At 39.0% G+C, this 26,064-nt stretch overlaps 2 protein-coding genes across 9 annotated transcripts in view; one reads left to right on the top strand and one right to left on the bottom strand.

Annotated features, from left to right (window-relative positions):
- Positions 1-3,035: 3,035 nt before the first annotated feature.
- Positions 3,036-14,610, top strand: agtrap (angiotensin II receptor-associated protein). Of its 2 annotated transcripts, XR_008601565.1 has the most exons (6): positions 3,036-3,222; positions 4,940-4,974; positions 5,173-5,281; positions 7,357-7,567; positions 12,185-12,327; positions 13,629-14,610. XR_008601565.1 is itself a non-coding variant. In XM_023291625.3 (5 exons), exons 1-5 carry the CDS (start codon positions 3,196-3,198, stop codon positions 13,751-13,753), a joined length of 507 nt encoding a protein of 168 aa, XP_023147393.1. In that variant the 5' UTR covers positions 3,043-3,195; the 3' UTR covers positions 13,754-14,610. The 2 variants fall into 2 exon arrangements, 1 of the variants encoding a protein (XP_023147393.1); XM_023291625.3 differs by lacking the exon at positions 12,185-12,327 and having other exon boundaries at positions 3,043-3,222.
- Positions 14,611-21,650: 7,040 nt separating this feature from the next.
- Positions 21,651-26,064, bottom strand: part of rnf207a (ring finger protein 207a) — a 32,221-nt gene continuing 27,807 nt past the window's right edge. For 5 of the 7 annotated variants that reach the window (XM_055010741.1, XM_055010739.1, XM_055010738.1 and 2 more), the window contains one exon: positions 21,651-25,615. In XM_055010741.1, coding sequence (XP_054866716.1) covers positions 25,369-25,615 — 247 coding nt within the window. In that variant the 3' untranslated portion in view covers positions 21,651-25,368. Of the gene's footprint in view, positions 25,808-26,064 lie in introns of all 7 variants that reach the window. The other 2 variants (XM_055010743.1, XM_023291624.3) reach the window with 2 other exon arrangements.

The raw sequence follows: 26,064 nt of genomic DNA, 5'->3' as shown, positions 1-26,064 counted from the left end.
CATACCTTTAATATATAAAATATGTCTTCAAAATGCCTTCTTTAATTGCTCATATCACACATTTTTTGTGAGAATCACTTTACAATCACACTGTGCATGTGTGTACTTACTTATAGAGCCACAGTAAATGTCCACTTTCTCTGTAAGCAATGACATTTTTATTCTTTGCTTCAGGACTGATGGATTCATTTTCCTTAATAGTTTGAAAACTCTCTTAATCTGTGATTATTAAGGCCTAAAATCAAAACATTGACATGATATGTTTAGAGAGCTGCTTTTAGCCGAGCTGCTCAGTCACTCTTCTGGTCCAAACTTAAATATCTAACAAATACATACTGCCCCGAAATTTGGTTTCATGGTTCCCAGCCAACAAATCCTGCTGACTTCTCTCATTACCCTTTCGACTCCAGCACTACTGTGACGTTCATGTCTGTGAATGTGACTCAGGTGGTACAGTGGGTTGTCCATTATTTGCAAGGTTGAAGGATAGACCTCCAGTGCTGAAGTGGCCATGGGCAAGACACAAAACCCAAAGTTTCTTCAGTTGGCAGACAAGTATCCTGAATGGCAAGCATTCACTGGTGTGTGAATGGTTGATGAGAAGCACATTTTAATAAGTGCTCTATAGGACTGAGTTAAGGTTTAAAGGTATGACCTACATCAGAGCAGACAATTTGTCATTTTAAATCAGATGCCTAAAAGAGCTCTGCTGGTTCCTTTTGATACAAAAAAGCAGCGACTCTATTCCAAACTCCTTCTAGCTGTCTGAGCTCCTCATCGTGTCTCTAAAGCTCAGCCCTACGAGGCTCATTTATTTCCCTGGACCATAGGTGAGTGTATTTCAGATTCAGTTTGATCATTAGGGGGGTGGGACAAGAGAAAAATGACATTTTAGAGGAACTCCAGATTTATTTGGTATTTTTAAAATATTTTCAAACATTCTTGTCTCCTTGTTCATTTTAGATTTGGTCTCAGGACTTGTACATTTACACAATAACTGGTATTTAGTATTTTGTACATGGATTACTTGAAATTTGATGAGTGGGATGCAAAATGTTTAATTGATTATTCTAAATTGCCCGTAGGTGTGAATGTGAGAGTGATTGTTTGTCTTTGTATGTGGCCCTGCGACAGACTGGCGACCTGTCTAGGGTGTCCCCTGCCTTCGCCCGAGTCAGCTGGGATAGGCTCCAGCCCCCCCCCCCGCGACCCTAGTGAGGATTAAGCGGTGTATAGATAATGGATGGATGGATGGATGGATGCAAAATGTCCTCCAATTCTGGAATGACCCATACACCTAAATGCTGCCAACTCAAATGAAAGATTAATCGATTTCAAATTGAAACTAAAACAATTAGGAAATGAAATAGGCAGAAATTTAGGAGATATTTTATGTAAAGCATCTGATCCAGGTTTTAAACTGTCGTGTAAATAGTCTGGTCTGCAACTAATGGTTATTTTTATTGTCAATTAATCTTTTGCTCTTTGCTAATTTTCTAGGTCAATGCAATAGTTGTTGATTAGTTGTTGCTGGTCTGTGAAATGCTTGAAAATGTTGAAAAATGTCAGTCAGTGTTACCCGAAACAACACATGATGTTCTCAAATGTCAACACGCTTAAAGATTTTCACTTTAATGTCACACAGGAGGAAAGAAATCAGAAAATATAAACATTTAAGAAGCTGGAATTAGTAAATTTTGGCTTTTTTAAGTTAAAAAAGTACTCAAACCAAGGAATTGATTATTAAAGTAGCAACTGAATTATTAGTAAATCAACCATCAGTCGTTTTATAACTTGATGCCATTCGGATTGTGTGACAGTCAGTTGTTTGTAATGCTCCATTTTTCTTCAGATTTGGTCTCAGGAAAAGCAAATTTACACAAAAACTGCATGTTTCAGTATTCTGTACATGGACAATTTGAAATTTGATGGGTGGGATGTAAAATGTCCTTCAATTCTGGAATGACCCATAAACTTGACAGGACTTTCTCAGAAGGTTTTTCGAGCTCTAGTCGGTGTATGTGTAACTGTTAGGGTCAATATATAATTGTGGCACTTTTTGGAGCATAGTCGACATTTTTGCTGTTTTCAGGCCTAAAATCAATATGGTCACCTATAACCAAACACCACATGACATTTTTAGAGAAAGATTCTTCTAAATATTATACATACAATTGAGTAAAATTAAAATTGAAAGTTATTTATAAAGATATTGTAGTAAACCTGTTGACATGCGATACATCCACACTTGACTCACACACTACTTTATATTAAATAACTGTGAAAGCCTTGGAGTCTGGCCAGCCTTTTCTTCAGGAGGAAGCGACATCATGTGGAGCAGGTCATGTGATCTGGAATTAACACACTTAAGGAAGTGTGTTATTTCCAAAGAGAGAGGTGTTTTTGTAATGGGTAACTTAGTTGAAAGTGATTTCTCGGACACGGATACAATTTCTTATTTTCTATATAAAATTTGATATACTTCCAAAAAAGAAATATCTGTCATGATTATCTCAACTTAATAAAAAAGAACACAATCAAAACTATTTTGAATAAGCTTATTTTATTATTGTTTAGCTAATTAGAAGGTGGTTGTTATTCAATTCGGACGGTTATTTAGTTGACATTTTAGTGATATCCAGTCATTTTTTTATTAAGTGATTGCTTCCATTATACATAATTAAGGAATTTGTAAAGACATGATCATAATGAACAGTAAAAACATTATTATTATTTATTTTATATATTTTTTTACTTTTAATAAAACATGTATGCCTGATATATCCCATGTACTTCAAAAAGTCCCTCAATTATATATTGACCCGTTCAATCTAAATGTTGTATGTTCTGTTGGACTGCTGGTTTCCTGCTCCATTCCTGATCCCTCGTGGACCAGCCCAGGACACGGAGCTCAGCTGTAACCGATCCGGATCCTCGCGTGGGAGGAAGGGAATCACATGGGAAGTAGTCAGGCTGCTGTCACATGGCTTGTGTTTGCAGGTTGAGCTGAAGGGGGAGGAGGGAGGAGGGAGGAGGGAGGAGGGGTTTTCTGGAGAAGAAGTTTGTGTAACAGAGAAGCAGCGGCATTTTTCTTTTTCTTTCTATTTTTTCTCACTTCTTTCCATGTAACCCTTCAACAAGTTGAAACGCTGAAACGGATCAAGGAAGAGCTGCTTTTAACCAGAACAGCTTATTATGGAAATCCCTGCTATAAATCTAAAGGTGAGACTGCTGTTTACTTGTGTTTCAGAATGGCAAATGTTTGTTCGGCTTACCGTAAATTACATGTTGATGCCAGCTTTTGTTGCTCACTTCTCGTCGGTAATTCTGTGTCGCAACCACAAACCTCAGTGAGCTGCACTTCTGCTGCTGCTTTTTGATAAAGTTAGAGAAGTATTTAGGAGATATAGCCTCCAGCTTACAAATATATTTAAAGTGATGGGCAGCAGGCTTTTAGATAAAGTAAATGACCTTAAAGGATGTGAGAAATGCAAACAAATGGAGGAATGTGTTAATCAGAACATAATCACTATTTATTTGTGTGTGTGTGTGTGTGTGTGTGTGGGGGGGGGGGGGGGGGGGGGGGACTCTGAAAATGTCAAAAAATAGTTTTTTTTAGCATCCAAATCAAATGTTGTTAATCATTTCCGGCTGCTATGTTTATTATGTTTGGGAATTTGGGCAGTAAATGCTCTTGAAAGCGGTGATTTTATTTCCATTAGTGAAATGATACCTCTGATCCTTTGAGCTCAGCCTTTAAAATAGAGAACTACTGAGCTGAACTACGCTGAAAATTCTTCAAACTTTGACTCAAAACTTGTGATGTGAAAAGCAGGCCAAGGGGACTCCCACACTGTAACGTTTCTCTCTTCATACTTTGGGTTGAAAAAGCATCCAGATGCAACTGATCACATGCTTCTGGTTTACTTCTGTAGTTTCTGGTTATGATGTTTGCGAGCTCAGTTAGATTGAGCCCAGTGTGCATCTAGGGATCCTTTTCATTATCTGTACATCAGTTTTTCCAACTCGAGAATTCAAAGTGGAATGTTTAGGTCTTTTTATTTGTTGCATCAACCGTCCAAAACCAGACCTAATCCAGTCGAACAGAGAAGCTTATGAAACCCTGGCTGTGGCGGAGCTGGAACCACTGAATGTTTCAGGTTTTCATTGGTGTCTGACTGATGGATTGTCAGAACTGTTGGTAATTAAATTTGTGCCGATTGATAACGCATTCCAGCTGTGGACTAAACTGGCCACACACAAGATAAATCAATTAATCAAATCAATCAAAAATTTATTTGTAGAGCACTTTCCAACAACATAGAAGACCAAAGTGCTTTCCAGACAGAATAATAAACAAAACAATAAAATTTTTGATTACTAAAAAAAACATAAAACCCATAAAAACACAAAACTAAGAAAACCATAAAACCATAAAAACCATAAAACAGTCCTAGGATTCGAAAGCATGTCTAAATTTTCAATCTAGACTTAAAGAGCTGCAGGTCGGTAATAACGCGGAGCTCGAGTGGGAGCGCGCTCCAGAGTCTTGGCGCCCCAAGACTACAGCAAAGGACCGATCACCCCACTGCTTATACTGGGATCTAGGCACATCCAGCACCATCTGCGTGGACGACCGGAGGGCTCTACTGGGGCGGTGGATGGTTAAAAGCTCCGATATGTATAAAAGAGCTAGGCCATGAAGGGCTTTAAAAACAAATGTTAAAATTTTAAACTCGATACGATGATGAACCGGGAGCCAATGGAGGGTGGAGAGGATGGGGGGGATGTGACTGTGTCTGGATGTGCGGGTTAACAGATGGGCAGCTGCATTCTGAACCAGTTGTAGTCGAAGGAGTGACGATTGTGTGACACCAAAATAAAGTCCTGAACAATGCTGCATTTCTTCTCAACACTTGTCTTCTCTTCTCCCCTGCAGGCCATAGTACTGGTGCACTGGCTGCTTGCAGTGTGGTGAGTGTGAGCATAAAATTTTTTCACAAACCTGAGGAATTTCTCTCCTCTTTTGGCGCACGCACGCACACACGCACACATACATATGCTCACACTCCTGATCCTGGCCTACTCCTTCACTTGCACACCTTGAACTTTGTGCAATCAAACACAACTCCTGGAGTATGTTTAAGAACCCGTGCTGTGTCTCTCCTGTAGGGGATGCATGGCCTGGCTGCCCATGTCCTTCGCATGGGGGAACTTCAGTGTTTTAGCAGTGGGACTCTGGGCCATTGCACAGAGGGACTCGATCGATGCTGTGCTCATGGTGAGTCTTCGCCTTGATTCCTTCATCCCGGCATCATGTGACACACGCAGGAGTCTAACTATAGGCGCCGCACTGCATATCTGTGCTAACCTATTTGTCTGTGGAATCTAGGACAGTCTGAGAGCATCTCTTTGAGAGGAATAGCCTTCTCTTAGTTCCGCACAGAGGACAGTGACTGTGGCTTTCAGGCAGTTCACAGCTGCAACAGCAAACATGTGCGAGTTCAGTCTTAACTTTGTTTTTAGATTTGTGTAAAGTCAGCCTAACTCTCAATTCAAGCCAAAAAGGTCATCATGTTCTGACATTTTAAAGACCAAACAATTGAATATTAGAGAATTAGAGATTGATCAACAGTGGAGATAATTATTAGTTGCAGCCTTACTTCTAACAATGTTATTTAATCTTTAGATCTGCAAAATGCTCTACAATGTATTTTTTAGTAAAACTGCCATGCAAGGTGCTCACTCACCATCAGGAGCAACTTTAAATTCTGTGTCTTGTCCAGGAACACTTCAGCCGGTGGGGACAGTGGGGGTTGAACCACCAGCATTGCATTTAGTGAAACACATGCTGTACTGTCTGAAACAGAGTGAGTAAAGACAGTGAAAAGAGTTCCTAGAGCACATGATATTTAGATTTTAATGTATAACAGTGGCTCGGTGGTTAGCACTGTCGCCTTGCAGCTAGAAGATCCCTGGTTCGTGTCCCGGACTGGGCCTGGGATCTTTCTGCATGGAGTTTGCATTTTCTCCTGTGCATGTGTGGGTTTCCTCCAGCTTCCTCCCATATGAGTGTGATTGTTTGTCCAGTTCGACTGGTGACCTGTCCAGGGTGTCCCCTGTCTTCACCCTAAGTCAGCAGGGATGGATAGATTCCAGCCCCCGATGACCTTATTGACGATTAAGTGGTGTTCAGGTGGATGTGTAACAGTGAGGGCGCTGTGCTTCAGGTCTGCACTGCTTGGAAATTTGATGCTACTTGAGATTTTTTAGCTGTTACACACTGTTGAAATTTCCAACCGAAGGTCTTAGTAAAAGTTGAATTATTCCCTAAAGCAAATATTTCCGACTGGAGTGGGGAAAAAAGTTTCTTTCTTTGGTTTAAAAAAAAAAAAAAGAAATTCCGCCTCAGATGTTAAACAACCTGACAGCTTTGTGCAATAAGTGAATCCAGAGGACTATCTGAGGTCTGACTATTAGACTGATCCAAGCCACAGTCAGAGTGTGTCTTTGGGGTCTCACAGCTTTGAGAGCTCTGACCGAAGAGATGCATCTTGAGAGAACTCCCGTGTTTTTGCTAAGTGACAGTTTGGACAGTGATGGAACCTGGCTGTCACCAGAGTGAACCTGTGAACCAAGTTGCCATTGGACCAAACACAGGGGAGCCTTTCACCTCGTCTACACTCCAGTCCAAGGTCACTGTTGCTCATATTCAGGTTTTGTTGTGGACTGAGATAGTTAAATGTGACTTATAAGCAGAATTCTTTGACACTAGCCTGTCTGAGGTCAAATCAACCACTCACTGCTCGGTTGCAGGGAAAGGAAATGGCCTTCCTTCTTCATATCCACTGGTACCAACTTTATAAATTTTTTATCAGTAGTAAATGAAATGCCTGAAATGTTTTAAAGGTTAAACTAATTCCGTATTTAAATTCCATTGCATTTTTTGTCTTTTAGAGAGTTATTTCTCATATCACAGCATAGATGTTGACCATCCAGGATGATAAAGGCAAAAAGAAAGGAAAAAAATTCTATGTTTTCTTTTTTTCTGCTGCACTTCTTTATCATGATGCTGGCAGCAATTTTTTTGTTCAGAGAGAATCCTTGGACTTTTTTGGTTTTACTATGTGAAGAGCCTTGAGGTGACTCACTGCATGTTGTGAATTGAGACTATAAAAAAATCTCTTTTGAAACTATTTTCTTTAGCAGAGGAATAACTTTATTTTCCACATGTTCTTAGACCTTATTTTCTCTTTCCAGATGTGCATTGGCACACACTTATATACACTGTATGTTGAGCAGTCTCACCCACTACATGTGTCCATTAACACATTAAACTCTCTTTCATCCCTGTAGTTCCTTATGGGGATGATTGTGACGATACTGACCGACATCATCCATATTGGGATCTTTTACCCATCCAGTGAGTTGGCAGGAGAAAGAGGTCGAGACGTTTTACGCTTCAGCACAGGAATGGCCATCCTCAACCTGCTGCTCAAACCTGCATCCTGCTTCTTTGTCTACCAAATGTATCGCGAACGAGGAGGAGATTACAATGTCAACTTTGGTAAGTGCCACCAGATGAGTCGACTACAGTCGCGCAAGAAATCCGTGGACTTTTCAGGATGCTGTTATGTGCTGTGCAGAGTGCACTACTGTTCAAAAGTTTGGGGTCACTTAGAAATGTCCTTATTTTTGAAAGAAAAAAATATTTTCCAATGAAGATAGCATTAAATCAATCAGAAATTCAGTCTAGACATTGTTAATATGCTAATTGATGATTAGTTAAACCCTTGTGCAATTATGTTAGCACATTAATTAAAATGTGAGTTTTCATGGAAAACATAAAATTGTCTAGGTGTCCCCGAACTTTTGAAGGATACTGTGGGTCCTGTCCAAGTGTTTCAGTTTCGTTATTACCAGGATTTTAAATTTACAGTTGAAACTGACTCCATCTGCTTGAATTTATACAGGAAAAACCTTGTTCATTTTTCCTAAATCCGTTTTGACAGGAAGCCATTATTCATTACATAGCATACAGCTAGCAAGTACATATTCAGAACCAGTCAGAAAATTACCCAAAATATGTGAGGGTCCACACAGACTTGATCCTCAGTCCTGAGTGCGACCCGAGGTGAGTGCACAGTGTGGTGCATGTGTCCAGGGGCACTCTTAGATCCTCCCTGTGTTGTTTTATGCTGTTTGTCATGAAAGACCTGCCAAGTGCAGCACAAACTGGAAAGACTCTGTGCTAAATTAAAGGCGGATGATTCCACCGACTAACTAATTAGTTACAGTCACAAAACTTTAAATGCAGTGAAATATTTGAGCTGTGAATCGGCCGAGCAAAGGAAACCTTTGTCTCTGAGTTCTTTATAACATCTGCGTGTCATCCTGGAGGAACATTTCAAACCCGTGCAAGTTGAGAAACGTATGATGTGCCACAATTGCACAAAGAGACAAAAATAGCACAGAACTGATGTGAGAGGAAGCAGAGATGGAGATGGTACGGAAGAACACAGACAAGGAGATTTTATGCTGGTAATCGACCGCTGAGTTTATAGCTTTCTCTTTGTGGACAAATAAGTGATAAGCCCACTGAAGAGTCAGGGGGATCCTCGAGATGTGCTTTTTGATCAGCCGTGTGCGGTCATTGATTTGTAGACTTGAACTCTCTCTGCTGAGAGCTTTTCCATTAGAGGTCCTGCTGAGCTGTGACGTCCATTGGGCTCCTTGAAAAATCTTCATCACTGCTTTGTTTATTTGGCTTTAAATGCTGATGTATTCATCATTTGCCAATGGTAGTTCCAAATAGGATTTTTTTTGCCTTCATTTAAAGAATAGGAGCAACAAAATGACAAAAACCCCTGGGGTGCCTACAGAGATACATGAGATCATGGAGGAGTGCTGGGACAACGACCCCGGCTTGCGTCCTTCTTTCAAGGAGCTGGCCCTCCGTATTGACCTCGTCAGGGACAGCAAGGAGTTTTAGAATCACCCAAAGTGCCCTGCCCCCCTTTTCAAACCAGATGCTCTTAATATTACTGGCCTGTTTGTGGCAAAGGGACGAAGGCCAAAGCGAGGTCCTTCTGCTGGGTGTTATCATATGGCAAAGCGGCTTGTGACTGGAGGAGTGTTGGTTTGGAACGAGGATCTGTTAAAAAAAACAAAAAAAGAGAAAAAAAAACTACTGCCAAGGTGCCTTCAGTTAAGGCACTCAACCTCCATTTTCTGTAGTGGAGCGGCTAAGTGGCCGGCAGCCAGATGCAAATGGCGGCTTGGATGGTTGAACTTTTGAAGGTGATGTGTTGCTGAAAAAAACGAGAATGTGTTCAGTTAAAGTTTTAAAAGAAGAGACTGGAAACCAGGAAATTGCAGGTATAATGCTATTTTTTTTTTGCTATTAATTGTAATATTACCAAGCAAAACAAAGAAGTTTCACTGCACACTGCGAGAAATAATGAAATTTCCCTGCATTGCGACCCATAACTGCAGTCGTCAAAATACATCTCCTGACTGTTTGGAGGATAACTGAATATTGATGAATGTGCTTTCTCTGTGGCTTTTCTTTACTGCCACGTTCACACAGCAGGTACATCCATTAGACTGTGCACTGACTGATGAAAGCTTCTCATGTTAGTTTCACACAATGTGTGTTTTAATTGCCGTCTGATTGCGTAGCTGCCATTGATGTGGTTCCCTGCTGCAACCAACGCTCTGGGAATCAGACAATCAGGTTCATGTGAGGGAATTGTTGATTCAGGTAGTCAGAGCTCCCTGAACTTTGATTGGCATCCCCCTCATGGTGGTCTAAATTCCACTGAGTTTGTGTATTAGCTTGAACTTTTGTGTCGCTTGTTAGAATAAAGGCTTCAAGTTGGAAGGATCAGACATTTGCACGTTTTTACCAAAATTGTGCATCATTGCTTAGCAACAGTAGCTAGGCACATTGGAACTGTCAAGACAAAGTGGCTTTATTTAAATGTTTGGAACACAGAGGCGAGAGGTACTTCACATTACAGTAACATTCAGAAACGGTAAGCAGTAATTAGCTCTAGGTGTCTCCATAGATTGAAACAGTGTGAATAGAGGAGTAGGAACAGTTGTTGAGTTTTATGGCCATATCTTTTCTGTTGTCACCTTTTCAGAGCAAAATCCATTAGCAAAATTGTGAGGGAGGGATTGCAAAGTGTGTTTGTCTGCTCCTATTGAGCCATAAACTCCATCCTACAAAAATTGTCTTGCTGCCCAAACGTTATCTATAGCCCACTCTTGCTGGAATAAAAAGGTTGATAAAACTGTTGACAGGACACCTTCAAACTGCCAACTAAATTGGATTTTCGCCTTTCTAATTTGAAATTTTAATTCACAGAAGTTCAATATTTGTGAATTGTTTCCAGAGCCTTGAAAAATAAATTTTATTTGTGTAACATCGCTCTAAAGTGGGCTCTAAAATCTGAAATCATCCGGGGCTTTCTGCTCAATCATCTCTGACTTGCTTCAGATGTTTTCTGTATCATTTCAACACAGCTCATCCAAAATGACTCATTATTTGTCCAGAATGACTAAAACCTTCTCAAAAATGACTGCCATTGTTTTGAAATGTAAAATATTGGTCAAGTACATCAAATAATCTCTGATTATGGGTAAGTCGAAATATGAATAATATTGAAGCCCTGGTGTCTGATTATATGCCTGTATTCAAATTTCTCTTATAATATTTTGAGAACCATTTTAAAACTCCAGAACTATGTTCTACATGGATTAGGCTATCTAGTAATACCTCAGTTTGTGTTTGTACAACTTATCAAACCTGCTAAATCAGTTATGTAAGTTCAATGAAAAAAAAGCTTTTTTTTTTTTTTTGCAACTGTGTATTTTGTAGTAAAAGTATTGTAAATGTTTTTTGAGGATTTTTGTGCAAACCTGGTGGCTAGAAAGCAGTTGTAAGGGACTTTTATTCAAACATGCGGGCTTCACCTTTTAGTTTGGAGGCCAGTTCCTAAAATACATCCATGGATTCTACCTACAGTTTTTACACGACCAGTCAAAAGTGTAGACACACCCTCTCATTCAATGTTTTTTTTAAATTTGTATTATTTTCTACATTGTGGAGTAATATTGAAGATTAACACTTTTTTGTTTACAACATAATTCCATATCTATTCTTTATAGTTTGGATGTCTTCGGTATTAATCTACACTGTAGAAAATAACAAAATAAAAAACATTGAATGAGAAGATGTGTCCAAACTTTTGACTGGTATTGTATAGCTGAAGCTTCCATTTCAGCTAATTAAGAGTTACAGGAGCATGTCATTAGCTACCCTCTTCAGGGGTTACAAGAGGTATTAGAAAAAGTGCTGTTAGCAACTGGCATATCTAGTGCACATGATGCACTGTGCATTAGCACATAATGCTAACCGCTGCTCTACTAAGCCATCTCCAGTGTTTCCCCATACATGATAAATTTGCTTCAAAATGAAACAACAGTTCTTCAAATGCCAAACATAATGCAAAAATCACTGTGTTTTGTGTAGCGTCCAGACAGTAATGTGGTAAAACAAAATAACATTCTGATGTTACATTTTCCTAATAATACTGGACAATAAATAATAACAACCTATCCAGCAACACTGAAAAAAATAGCTTTAGCCATGTGTCTGTCTAATAAATGAAAATGCTCAAACTCCATTTAAGACCCTTTTTCAGGTTTCTCATTTGAATATATGGCGGATTTAGACATAAAACAGTCAGGTAGAGACAGATCTAGCAACCTAACCTGACTACGTACAGTTCGAAAAAAGTCAACTGATGTTCCTCAGAATTTTTAGTGGTAAAATCTGCCACAATCTGCCAAAGGATGGAGCTTCTCAAACAACCTACCATGTAAATTTTCCCAGCTAGCTTGTAGTTAAACACTGAATCCATCTGTAATCCTTGTGTCTTTGTCAAAAGCTACATTTCCCTGTTTTTGTTCCTGCATGTCATCATTTCTGATGTCACACCGTCTTTGGCACACTTCACTGTAAATGTTGTTTCTTAGTGAACACTTGTGTTGTCTCACGTTTTCGGTTTATGATCTCCTCTCCTCTCCTCTCCTCTCCTCTCCTCTCCTCTCCTCTCCTCTCCTCTCCTCTCCTCTCCTCTCCTCTCCTCTCCTCTCCTGACCTTTAACCTCTCAGACTTAGAGACCTCTGTGGACAGTCGATGCACTACGGACAGTGCTGACAGTGCTTTTATTGGCCGTCGATATTGATTCCTGGCTTCTTCCTTTTTCCCATTTCTCCTCTCCGATCATCCTCTTCCTTCCCCTTCCATGCTGGAAGTAAGATTACAAATCAGGCTGCAGAACAAACAAAACAAATAGAACTCTTTTTTTCTTGCCATTTCTTTTCCAGTTTTTATCTTAAGTGTTCTGTTGTACTTCTCTTTGTAATCATTTATCCGTTTCTGTCTTCAACAGTTCCACATTACCTTCTACCTGCCTGCATAGCTGCTTATCAGCACAGTGTGTGTCTATTGTTTTAAATGTGTTTACATGCTTCTGCAAGTCTGCATCCACTGTACGTTTTATTCAGATTTTTCGGCTCCAGACACCTCATTTCTGTTCTGTTTGCATATATTTAAAGCATTGCTGCATGATGGTGCACATTCTAAAAGGAGCCTAATTAAAGTCGGCATAATGTTGACTCATAATACATGATAAATGTGACCTGGTTGTGTGCACACATTAGAGCTTAGCATGATGCCATTCTTTGGTTTTATAGTTTTGTCACAGCTGTGCTATGAAATTGTACAAATACAACTTTATTTTAATTTTTTATTTTATTCTCTTAGAATGTAAGTAAATGGCTTGTTTGATTAGCATATACATGTGCATATTTGTCACAATAACAGGACTCTGGGGCATGCAGAGGCATGCAGGGCTTTGAACTTCCAAAAACCCATCATTGGTATTCTGGCCATGTCAGAGTCAGGGTATTTTGTTGCAGAGCATCACACAAAGTCCTATAAGATCTTTCAGAGGATTTTCCATCCATAAAATTCATTATAAAACATGTTTACATGAGGTATAATACACTCGGAAACCAGTTTTCTGAGCAAAAGAGAGCTTTTTCATACTCAATCTCCCATCATAGATTGCACCTGTGGTCAAACTGTCCTCTAAAAGCCACAATACAAGGAGCTAATCAGACAGAAGTGGATCTAAGAACCACTGGTGATGAAATGGGTGGAAGTTCTGCACCACTCAAATGAGAATCGTATATAAAATTGTCAGTTTTGGTAATCTAGCATTCATCAGAGGCAGGATGTGTGTGTTGCTATATCTTGGCAAAGACCGTTTCTAACAGTATAATCCATATTTATCCAGAGGCAGCCAGATGCTCGAGTCAAGATAACAAATCTGCCCAACTGTGTCATGAATCTGTGTGAGAAGTGTGAAAAAAACAAGGAAAACATCAGAGGAAGTTGTGTGGAAGCCCTCTAAGGATTTCTTCTGTCTGCGAACAGTTTTTAATATGTATATCAACAATAGTCCAGACTCCGAGGGCTGTAATGATGAACAGTAATGCATTTGCATGGCAGATGCTGTGTGTGTTGAAAACTTTTGGCTTGTCTCTGCAGGTTTCCCCTCAGTATCACAAAACAGAGACGCCTATCAGTCCATCGACCATCAGGATGAGTCTTCCAGCCCAGCAAATCCCTTCAACCAGGCCCAGGACAGCAAACCAGGAGTCCGCACATACTGAGAGCAGCAGGCGTTGAACAGTGCAGCGTTTTTCCTCTGACTTCTAAGCAGCAGTGCCACGGTTACAGACAAATTCTACAATCAAATTCTGTGCTGTCTCTGTGTTTTGCAGAGTTAGTTCCTCTGAGCTGAAACTTTTATTACGGTAAAGTAATTATCTGTTTAGGTTTTAGAGTGAAATGTGGCAGAATATTGAATTTAATTTCACAAACACAGTCGTGTTATTTGCAGAGCTGGCACATAACTGCTGAATAAATGCAGAGGAAAAACTCTCCTGCTCCCACACTGTTACTGTTGTTACCACCTACTATTTTAAGTAGACAGGTGTTGAATAGAACTGTTATATTAAGTCTTTTTTTTAATCATGAATGTGGCACTTACAGGCATGAAGAATTTCTCTTTGTGTTCTGTAAATTATTATATTCTCCCTGTATGCAATATCTAATGAATATTTGCTGGTAGCAATGCTGAAAACACTGGACTGTTAGAAACAGGAGAGAACTGAAAATACTGTAATGCTGTGCCTTAGAAGTTACTGTTTACTTCTTTTCAACTAATGTGAGCTGTGAGATCCTTCAACTGAACTGAAGACATGATGACCAATTCTGACGTTACTGGACTTTCTTCATAGGAAATTAGAATATTAGTACAGTGCAGCACACAGAGCAACACTGTTCATTTATCTTGTTTAGTATCTATGCAAAGTCCAACTGAAATGCATGAAAACATAAAGATTGTTGATTTCTGTAATAGTTTCCTTCATCATTCCTACAGTTATTGTCATATCAGTGAAGGTCTTATTATGTAAAACCTGTTTACAGTCAATAAATTACAGACCACATGCTGTGCAGCCTCTGATAGATGTTGATTTGTTGGCATACGTTCCGGCTTCATGGGGGAGAGGAGAAATAAGTCAGTTCTGTCACATCATGAATGCTAAATCAAGTGTTTGAAACCTTAAATTGCTCGCAGCCACACTGTCATTAGTGCTCAGTGAAAAATGTGTAACATCACATGTCATTCATTGAGCGCTTCATGAAGTTTGCACTCTCAGTTTTAGTGTGCAGATTGTGGTGACAGCAGTGGGAGGAGAAGGAGCGATTGCATCGTTTGTACTTGTTCCAGTCTTTTGAAAGTGTGACAAGTTTGGAGTTCCTGTTTTGAAACTGATGTCTGAGACAGAACGGGGATGTGATAACCGTGCTGGTCACATTACGGATATGGGAAGTTATCACTGCTGTAGTAGCTTGATTCACATACATTAGAAGAGAGACCCTGTTTGCTTACATGCTTTATCTCTGTAATTATATCTTAATGCAGTGTAGGCACTGAGTTACAGCAGCACACACAGTGAGCCTGCAAGACTCAATCACTGCAACACCCCTTAATGTCCAGCTCTGAGTTACAACATTGTACAAGCTTCTGGTGCATGACTGTGGTCTGAGAAAGACCTGCACAATGGTTGTTTAACTGTTCATGATTGAAAAATATTTAAAAAGCAACAATTTTTATTTGCACCAGAAACACTGAATTAAGAAACAACTTTAATTAAGGTAAAACTATTACACCATGTAAGAGTCTGCTGGTATAATATTTTACTTTGAAAAGGTCTTCACATAAATTTTAAACAGTTCTGACTACTGTCACTCCGACTGAAATACACACTGTAAAACGAGTTTTTAACATATTTTTTTGAACAATTTACTGTTGTTTTACAGATTTTCCTGTTTTTGTTAATTTACAGATAATAACTAGTAAAATCTCAAACAAGTATTAATCTACATGTTGACTATAAAAACAAAAAACTAGAAAAGCACTCAGAGAACACAGTAACCCACCAAGGCTGCTCATTCCTTCCTTGTATCATTTCCAACAGATAAGTCCTGATAAGTCCGTAATGGTGGATTTGTAGTAGGATCGCAGTCGTGATCATCAGCACACAGCTGACGTAGTGGTCACTTGTCATAGTTAGAGTGACACTGTGCCGCTATCAATGATACAGAAATCTTTAACAAAATTGTTGATCCAGACTATAAGCCGCATTACAAGCAAAATCTTTTCAATTGGTCCTTGTGTCATTTCTGACCTTCCCTGAAAATTTCATCCAAATCCATTCATCCATTTTTGAGTAATGTTAAATAACAAACAGACAAACCAACGCCTATCATCACATAACTTTGCCGGGGCTCCACCTCCTTGGCAGAGTAACTAAGTAGTGAACAAAAAATGTGTGAAATAAGGTCAAACGTTTTGTATTTTAGATTCTTCAAATTAGCCACCCTTTGCTTTGATTACTGCTTTACATACTCTTGGCATTCTCTCCATGAGCTTCATGAGGTAGTCACCTGAAATGGTTTTCACTTCACAAGTGTGCCTTGTCAATGTTAATTTATGGAATTCTTGCCTTCTTAATGGGGTTGGGGCCATCACATATGGCTGAGGTACTACAATATTACAATTTACTATTGGGTGGTGGTTAGTAGTTCTACAATGTTTGAGCAGAGTTTAAGCCCAGGCTTAAAATGGTTTACATGCAGCTTTAACCCTTTTCAAGAAAAAAAATTCAAAATATGTAACTTTGATACACAGAGATGAGTATTTAGCGGTGTAATCAACAACCACAGATAGATTTAAAGAATGAATAAGGATCATGTTTGATGTGTCAAATTAAGTTTTAGATCTGCACATAATATGCCATTCACACTAGTAATATGCACCAGTTTTAGCCTTAAAAGTTAGTCCTGTTCGTGCAGATGTTAAGGTTTTTCTTCTGTTCTTCTCTTGCATGTTATTTTCCTCCTTCTCACATTTCTCCTCTCACAGATCTCTCTGTGTATCATCCTGCTTTTACTTATCATGCCAGATGAGGCATTTATCCACCTGGTTTCACCGTGCTAGAGGGTTTTTTTATGTGCTGCACTGTGGATATTCCCAGAGCAACACCACCTTCAGTCTTAACCCATTTTCATTGCATGCCAAAATGTGTCAAAACTGAGCTCAGCCACTCGACCAAATGCACACTACCGCGAGCACTTGACTTAAAATGACACAGAAATGTTACTTAAATATAAAAAACCTTTGGGAAAGTGAAAGATGAATTTTCTGCTTCCTTTCACATTTCCAAAGAGTAATTAGAATGATATAGCTGTACACACCTGGAATGTAAAGCACCTGACTCTCATATTTCATCCATGCCCCTGGTGAAAACAAGTGTTCCTCAATAAATTACATCAAGTATCAAAGTAGCACATGCAGATTGTGAACTCACAGTCAAGGTTTCTGTCCCTGAGGGCTTTCATTATGGGAAAGTAGTAGCTCTGCTTAGCTTCAATGGTCTATTGTCCTCACATGTGCAGGCTGTGGAAGCATAGCCCTCGAGGTAAAAGCCTGTATGTATATTGTAGCGCCTTATGGACCTCTTAAGAAAGCACCAATGGAAATTCTATTGCTGCAGCAGCAATCTTTTACACATTCATTAATATAAATGCATGACGTTCTCCTGCAGCAGACTGGCTGCGTCTTTGACATCTCAGTACAACTACAGCTCAGTAAATTCACTTACCTTAATATCAACAGTGAACGCTATTTGTTAAGATGTCAAGAACTACAGCTGCTATGTACACACCTGGAATGTAAAGCACTGAGAGACAGAACAAGGCCACTGCAAGACCTCAACACCTGTCATATAGCTCTTATTTCTGAAAGGAAAAAGGGTTTTCATTCTCTTTGGGTCCATCACGATATGCTAAAGTAATAATTTACATTTAATACACTTTAAATAGTAGCAAGATTCATCACAGTAAATGCATGTCATTCTGCCAAGGAATGCGGCAGAGTTATGTGATGGTCGGCCTTGGTTTGTCTGTCTGTCTGTTAGCAACATTGCTCAAAAATGGACCAATGGATTTGAATGAAATTTTTGGGGAAGTTCAGAAATGACACAAGGACCAACTGATTAGATTTTGGCAGTGATGTGGCTTATAGTCTGGATCCATAGATTTGTTAAAGATTTCTGTATCATTGCGAGATAGCAGCACAGCATCTCTGTAACTACGACAGTGTTTTCCATCAATTCCGCCGCCCTCTGCATACATTTAGGTCATGCGGTATTCACACATAATGTACACATGCATAGCACACACCTGTGCCACATTCTATGTTGCCATGGTTTCTGATCATCAATAACTAAGGAACAAATGCTGCATTTCTGACAATACCATATGGGGGAATGAACAGCCTTGGAGGAGTACTATGCTCTCTTAGTGCTTTTCTTGTTATAATATGGAGCACATTTGCGGAAGTTAGTTTGTCAATTACAAACTTACCACCTAGAACATGTCCTTGTAGTAAAATGTAACACTTTATTGAGTGGGTTTTTGAAGTAAAAAGTTTCTGGCTAATTTGTAGCTCACCATACGAAAAAAAAAGGTACAGTGGTAAATGTATGCACTTCTAATTTGCTAGTTTGAGTATTTTAATTAGTACACAGCTGCTTTGCAAAAGATCTAAAAATGTAAAAATTAAATAAATGAATTTACTTGGAAAAAAGCTTGATTTTCAAGGAAATTGCAGTTTTTCCTATAAATAGTAATAAATTAATTCTGAGTTACATGTTTTGTACTGTATTGATTAAACATTTAATGAACTACTGCTTGGAGGAGACATTACTGCATCTCTGAATACATAAAAACACATGTAGTGTACTGTTCTAAAGAGGAGAAAGGTCCATATTAACAGCCTCCTCTGTAAATAAGTCAGCCAAACCCCCATCCAGTTTATACTCTTGTGTTCTCATCCACAGTATATTGCTTATTTGCCATATTGTAGGTCAGCCAGGGGAGATGTCAGGCAACAGCAGTTCATAAAACTGAAAAAAATAACGTTGCAGTCATTTTGTAAGAATATTCAGCAGCCTTTTCATAATTGGAATTTAAGTTAATGTGATTGTTTCAACTCAGCCAAAAGTAAGGTGGTATAGTTATTTATAAAAAAATATTCATAACAATTACTGGGTTATTTTTCCAACACAATTTTATCACTCGGTCCTGCTTTCTGTCTTTACTCTTGGGATTTTCTTGTGAGTTTCTGGCAGCAGCCTTAATTAATAGGTAACCTGTGCTAATGCTTCATTTGCGCTGAGCTCCTGACCAGAGAGGGAGTTGAAAAAAAAAAAAAAAGGATGGAGGAGGAGGATGGGGTGGATGAAGGTGCACAGAAGGAGGTGGGGGAGAAGGCTGTAGCCAGCAGCTCAACAAGCTGTTGATTAATAAGGAGCTGCTGGCTGCCTCTCCTGAGTCCTGCATGCTCACAGGTTTGACACATTCTCAGACTCACACCTGTGATTCCTCCGAGTCAAGGACACGTTCACTCGCTGCCATTGTGGTTCGATGCAATAAAAGGAACTCAATTTGTCAGCTCTGTTATTGCATTAGTGACAATCCCAAGAGAGACTCTGAAAGAGTGAATGCCCGGGCTTCAGGACTGCAGACTTCAATACAAGAAGTACTGTTATATTGTTAATTCCTGAGAAAAGCTTATATGCCTTGACACAAGGAAAAATGTCTCTCTGTTAGCAACATTACTCAAAAATGGACTACATTTACATAGAAGATCCATACAAGTGATCTGACAGTGGAAGCAAAGATAAAATTTTAGTTTTAGCATTAAGGCTAAGGTTTGTTTTTTGTGAACTCTGAACAGTAATACAAATGGCCTGTTTATGCCATTTAATTAAATGGATGGTTGCAAGATAGAAATGTACCGATACAGATAAACCTTTCAAGTTGTTATTTTGAAGGGCTGTGTTGATATAATAATGTTGATAATTGCTTCAACTTAACATTGTGTGTAATTTAAACTCACATTTCTGCATTAGTTCATTTTAAATTAAAGTTTAGTTGAAGTAACTTAAAGAAATTGACTTGATAACTAAAATTTCCAGGGTTTCAGTTCTCTTCACTTTTCTACTTAACATTGAAACAACTTAATTACTCCACCAAGGAACGGTGGAGTTATGTAATGATCGGCGTATGTTTGTCTGTATATACTGTATATATATATATATATATATATATATATATATATATATATATATATATATATATATATATATATATATATATATATATATATATATACCAAGAAAGTTATGTGACAATCATCGTACGTTTGCCTGTCTGTCTCTCTGTTAGCAACATTACTCAAAAATGGACTAATGGATTTGGATGAAATTTTCAGGGAAGGCCAGAAATGACACAAGGACCAAGTGTTTATATTTTGGCAGTGATGTGACTTATAGTCTGGATGAACAATTTTGTTAAAGATTTCTGTATCATTGCCAGATAGTGGCACAGTATCACTGTAACCATGCCAACAAGTGAACACTACTTCAGCTGCCTGCTAGTGCTTTTCTTTTTTTTTTTTTTTTAATGTGCCAACTTAAAAATGTTCATAATTAAGGTATTTCAGTGAATAACATTTTTTAAAAGCCCTTTAAATATGATGAAAACACTAGTTGGAATGTAATCATTATGAATAATCAAATTTATTTCTATATTACCAATAGATAAGTCAGTGGTAATTAAAATACCTTTGAAGAGAAAAAGTGAATTCTTCTGACAGAGATTGAACAGTTTTGTTATTTTTTGTTGAGACCTGTTGGTAAAAATTACCAGAATTAGTGTCAAAATATTCCCACAAGCTCAATTCAAAGTCATGGTTAAAGAGGATTGATTTACACTTTAAACTCTTTGTTGTGCATTTTTCAGTTTTGTCTCCACTACTCCATTTTCATTCTGTTTTCCTTCTTGATTTTATAGGAACAAGAAATGAAACTGCAAACTGCTTTCACATTAAGCTCATGCTCCCAAAATATCATTGCATATTTAAATATTTTTAAATATGCAAAGATACAAAAGAAATACAAAACAATAAAACAGAAATGCAAATGGCATGCTTCCCCCTTGACATACTTCCAGATGTAGGCAGAGAGGATGAGAATAAAAATATGACCCCTTGACAAAGCTGGGGTCAAACTGAAAGCCTTGGCTGTGACTTGCAGGTTAATTATACAGTATGAGGGCAGCGAGTGATAAAGAATATTGACCTGCTCTGGCCTGTGTGTCACTAATTGAGTTGAGGTGCACAGGAGGAAGAATCTCTGGCCTGTATTCGAGGATCTGAGCAAAGAGCGTGATGATGTCCACTCTGCTGTCGCCGACATCTTACTTTTAACCCCGAACTGCAGCCTGGAGCCACTCAGAACAAAAACTACCACAAACATTCATGTTCAGAAACCTTCAGAGATTAAAAAAGTGTTCACATGTGAAATTGATTCAAGAGTGACATTTTTATGCCTCGGGCATCTTGTGTCTCCTGGGAGTGCGCTTTCAACCATTGACCTTTTCACACTGCAGCCTCGTGCATCTGTCATCACCGATAACAGCATCAAAATTGATTCCAATTACCCTCCTGTCCACAGCAGCCAGCAGAGAAGGGGGTCAACAAATCCCTCGCCATTAGACAACCACAGATTGGTTTTATTTGTTGGAAATGAAGTGAAACAAAGACTGTAAAAACAGACTTCATTTCTCCTGGGGAGTTCTTGAAAAGAGGCCAAAGCTGGACCTCAGTTCATGTCAAGAGTCAAATCCATTCTGCAAAGCCAATTTCGAATTCATTAGTTTGTTTGCAACAGTTTGGGAATCTGCATGTGCATGATTTGAATTCAAAGAGCTTAGCATCAAGCAAAGACCACATCAATTTAGATCTGAAGACAAATCTTCACAGTGATAGGAGCAAGTGTGAATGAGAAGCATTGACAATAGAAAGAGAAATCCCGACAGAGTAGAATGGCTCTTGATCAAAACATCATGAAATAAGCTGTCAGCACTTGCAAGTAAGTCTGGAACACATTTATTATTGCATCATAGCAGAAAAAACAAAATCATAGAGACATTTATTGATGTGACCCTCATGAAACAGTAACCAGGAGTCTGCAGGAGATCAGCAACATGGACATCATCCAATGAAAAACCAAATATAAGTAGAAAAGTCAAAAGTAGTAATAGAAAATACTCAATAATGACAAGAACACTCATATTTTCTTCATGCCACATTAAGTGACCAAAATTACACTCTAACAAGTATTCCACCAAGGCTGTTCATTATTAGGGTATTGTCAGAAATGCAGCATTTGTTTCTTAGTCACTGATGATCAGAAATCATGGCAACATAGAATGTGGTCATTTAATATAGATGCACCCACAAACAAAATGATCTTGCGCTAAGTACAGGCATGTGTACGTTATGTACGGATACCAAATTACGTTACCTAAATATGAAGCGGGCAGCTGGAATTGATGGGACTCAGAAACACCCCCATAATTTAATAAATTGCTCCTTGTATGATTTCCGACAGATAAGTCCCAATAAGTCTGCAGTGGTCGATTTGTAGTAGGATCGCAGTCATGTGATCGTCAGAAGGCAGCTTACGTCGTGTTCACTTGCTGTCATAGTTAGAGTGATGCTGTGCCGCTATGTCGCAATGATACAGAAATCTTTAGCAAATCCGTGGATCCAGACTATAAGCTGCATCACTGCCAAAATCTAATGAAGTGGTCCTTGTCATTTCTGACCTTCCCTGAAAATTTCATCTAAATCTGTTCGTCCATTTTTGTATAATGTTGCGAACAGAAAGACAGACAGACAAACCAACGCTGATCGTCACATAACTTCCTTGGCGGAGAAATTAGAGATGTGTCCATAAATAAGTGCCACATACCACAAAACTTCCATACAAACACATATACATCCATCAAAAACATAATAATAGAAAAATAACAGTAAGATTTTCATTTTTCTTTTAATTCTACTTTTTTTTTTTAAATTGCACTAACCGATCAGTATCAGTGTGTATAACAAAGTATATTCTCATTTAAGTGCTCTGGATGATGTCCAACAGCCTCAACACCTTTGAACTGTAGACCACACACTGTACCTCCAGCAGAAATAAAATGTCTGGCTATACGTGACCTCTTATTCCTATTTCTTATGTACTTGTATACTCTGAAATCCAAATTCTCAATCCCCTTTTCACCCACAGGGACATTTCAACAGGTCAGTTACATGTCCTGAGTTTCACCTCAGACTTTCTGGGCTTGAACAAAAAGATTTTGCCTACGGGTTTGAAATTAAAAAGGAATATGTTTTCCAGATACAAAAACTCTATAAAATCCATGAGACCAGTTATTAATGATGCCATAAATGAATAGTTTAACTTTTAGGAAGACATGATTTATTTTAAATAGCTTGTAGCTTTACATAAAAACTGGAAATAACTAGCCTGACTAGGTCTGAAGGTGAGAAAATCAGCCAGTAAACACCACTGCAGCATGCTTCATGTCATTTTTGTCAAACTATTTTCCACAAAGTCAAAGCAGAACCAAGTTTTTACCAGGAGTTGTGACTGTAAGGAAGTCGCATGTGCCGAGGTGGTGGGTGTCAGACTTTATCATCTTTAGACAATCAGGCTCAGCAAAGGTAAAGTAAGAAACCTGCTTGCTTGAGCTCAGTTTTTACAGGACGGACATAAAAGTGGCATCGGTCTCCTGTAACTCTGTAAAAACCTTTCCTAAAATTACAAACTATTCCTTTAAAACTGTCCTGTGACCTGGTGTTACTATCAAATTAACCAAATACATTCAATAAATGTGAATACATAAATTCTGGTTCAACAGATGCAGTTAGCTTGTTAATCCTTTGTGGAAAACCCATATACTCATATGACTTTATAGTTATAATCCATGATTCATATATAACACTTCATAAAAATGAATTAACCCGTAAATCCATCTTCAGCTGGTAAATCTTTGTAGCTTATTAGAGCTAGGTATTCAAATAAGTATATGCAGCATAATGAAGACTTTCAACTGTTTCCATCCTCACTATAGAATCATTTGTGGTTTTATCCTTAATCTGCTCTATTTGCTCTAATTGTATTCATCTTGTTGTCATAATGTGACCCAATTTTTCCACGGAGATCATAAAACTTTGATTTTATCTCATCTTTCTCCTTTATCTTTAATGTTTTTTTTTTCAATTACCAGATGACTAGGATTTGAGAGTTTAAAAAATGAGCGTCTACTCTGGTACCTGCTGTAAAATGCATGAAGCAAAGCGCAATCAGTCTTCGAATTTTACATCTAAACATGCCATTAATGCCTTGCAAAAATACATTTTTTGATGGAGTAAAATTACCTTCTGAGTTTTATTCCCCCCTTCTCTCACACAGTGAGACTCAGAGAGAGAGAAAATAATTAACAGTGAACATAAGCCTGGTAGTTCGATGAGTGCAGATGATGAATGACCATGGGGAGGGAGTACAGGACCAGAGCACAGGCACAGCCATTTGTTACTCTGCTGTCACAAATGTATTTTTAATGAATCTGCACCTCTGACTCCTCTGCAGAGCAGGACTGTTCCTTAAGGCCAGCATGACCCCAATATTTCCTGTGAAGTGGTGGCTCTGAACAAACCCACTTCAGCTCTGGCTGTGTAATGTAAATAACCTTCTTCCTCTGTTTGCTGAAGCCATCAGTCTGGCTCATTATTATCCTTACCTGTAGGGAGAATAGGATCCCAGTTTCTGGGCTGGTAGCAGGTGGGGAGGTTTCACCTTGAATTACTCCTGTGCATGAAGCTCAACGCTTCTCAAACACGTTGTGTTTCTTGGCAGACTAAAAAGCCTATTTCCTGAAATCATTTAAAATTCAGATTTTCAGGTGATATATAGCAGCGCCAACAGATCAACCTGCCTTATGTGTCAATGTCCTGTGTTTAAACACAGGGTCTGTTTAAAATACCAACAGGATTAATTAAGAAGAATATACAGGAGAGAGAGAGAACAAGAGGTGGAAGCTGGAGAGGGGGAAAGTTTCCTGCTGCTTTCCTGCAGCACGTCTGAAAGCGTGCTGCTGACACCGATGTGTGATGAAGTTAAGAGGCAGACCAAGAGGAATATATTTCACACAGCAGTATGGTGCCTTGGTCGGCTGGGATATTGAGGAGGAGTGTGGTGAAAAAAAAAACCTAGCAGGAGGCTGAGGTTAAGGCAAGGCCAGTGACATTCACACACCTCTGCAATCCCAGCTTTCCCCACTTTTTACATGTAGATGTAGAAACTGCAGGGGAAAAAATGACTTCAGACACCAGTCTGGAGTAGACTGGCTCATTTTAGAGGACACTGATGCATGAGATGATACACATGACACACATCAACATGTGACCTCCTCTGACACAGTGAATGACACACACATCATTGCATTTGCTGTGTTCCATCTGTGCTGTCACACCAGTTCAACAATATTCTGGGGAATGTGGCCCAGGCAGTCATCCATCATCAGCCTCCAGCCTCCCAAAAAATGTTTTATGCAAAGAATAGATACTGGGAAAAAGCAATTCCACACGCACTGTAAAAAAAAAAAAAAAAAACAAAAAACAGTGATAAATCACACCTTCAGCATACTTATCATTTTAACAGCCAAAACACAAACAGAACCACAAAAGGCAATCTACAGAAGTCACATATTATTCACCCTGGTCTCCCGTCAAGGCGGTTTAAATAACACCAAAGCAACTCTTTAAGATGCTGTTTTTGTTGTCCACTTTGAACAAGGAGGTTGTCCACATCAGGCGCTGACAGCTGCGAGTCTTTGGCCTCCATCTAGTGTCAATCCAAAGGCTCACCTCGGAACTGTTGACATCTCCCTGCTGCTGGGGAGATGTTATGTAATGTATGTGGACAGCCGAGGAAGTCGCTGACCACGTCGGGCTTGTTATAGCTGAATTAAGGCATATTGCGGTGCTGTGGGGGCAGGGAGGGAGGAAATCAAATGACAGTGTTTATGAAGGCATCTCATTGTTGCTGGATGTCTCTGTGGGGCCCCTCTGCTGCCTGCCTGACCGACTGGTCTTGACAGAGCTCTCCCCTGACTCGAGCGTCAGTGGGCGGCTCTCCTTGTCTCTGTCTTGGTCTGTGACACAATTCAGGTTGTCACTGTCAACAAAAATAAATGAGGTGCTTCACTCCAAAACCCAACACACGGACAACACACAGTTAACAAATATCACTAGTCTGATGCTACAGGCCAGAAAACTGCAGCAGACATGACAATATCAGGAATTTCAATGATTGATTCACATGAGAAAACCCAGCCAAAATGGATTCATAAGACGGCAGATTTATGACTGGAATACACTCAGAAAAAAATCTGTTGAGATTGGATAAATTGTAAAACAGAGCTAAGTCCTTAA

Source organism: Amphiprion ocellaris, chromosome 5, assembly GCF_022539595.1.
Source record: "Amphiprion ocellaris isolate individual 3 ecotype Okinawa chromosome 5, ASM2253959v1, whole genome shotgun sequence".
In the NCBI taxonomy this organism is placed as follows: Eukaryota; Metazoa; Chordata; class Actinopteri; family Pomacentridae; genus Amphiprion; species Amphiprion ocellaris.
Note: the sequence above shows the minus strand (reverse complement) of the source record. Positions and strands in the feature narration are given on the sequence as shown.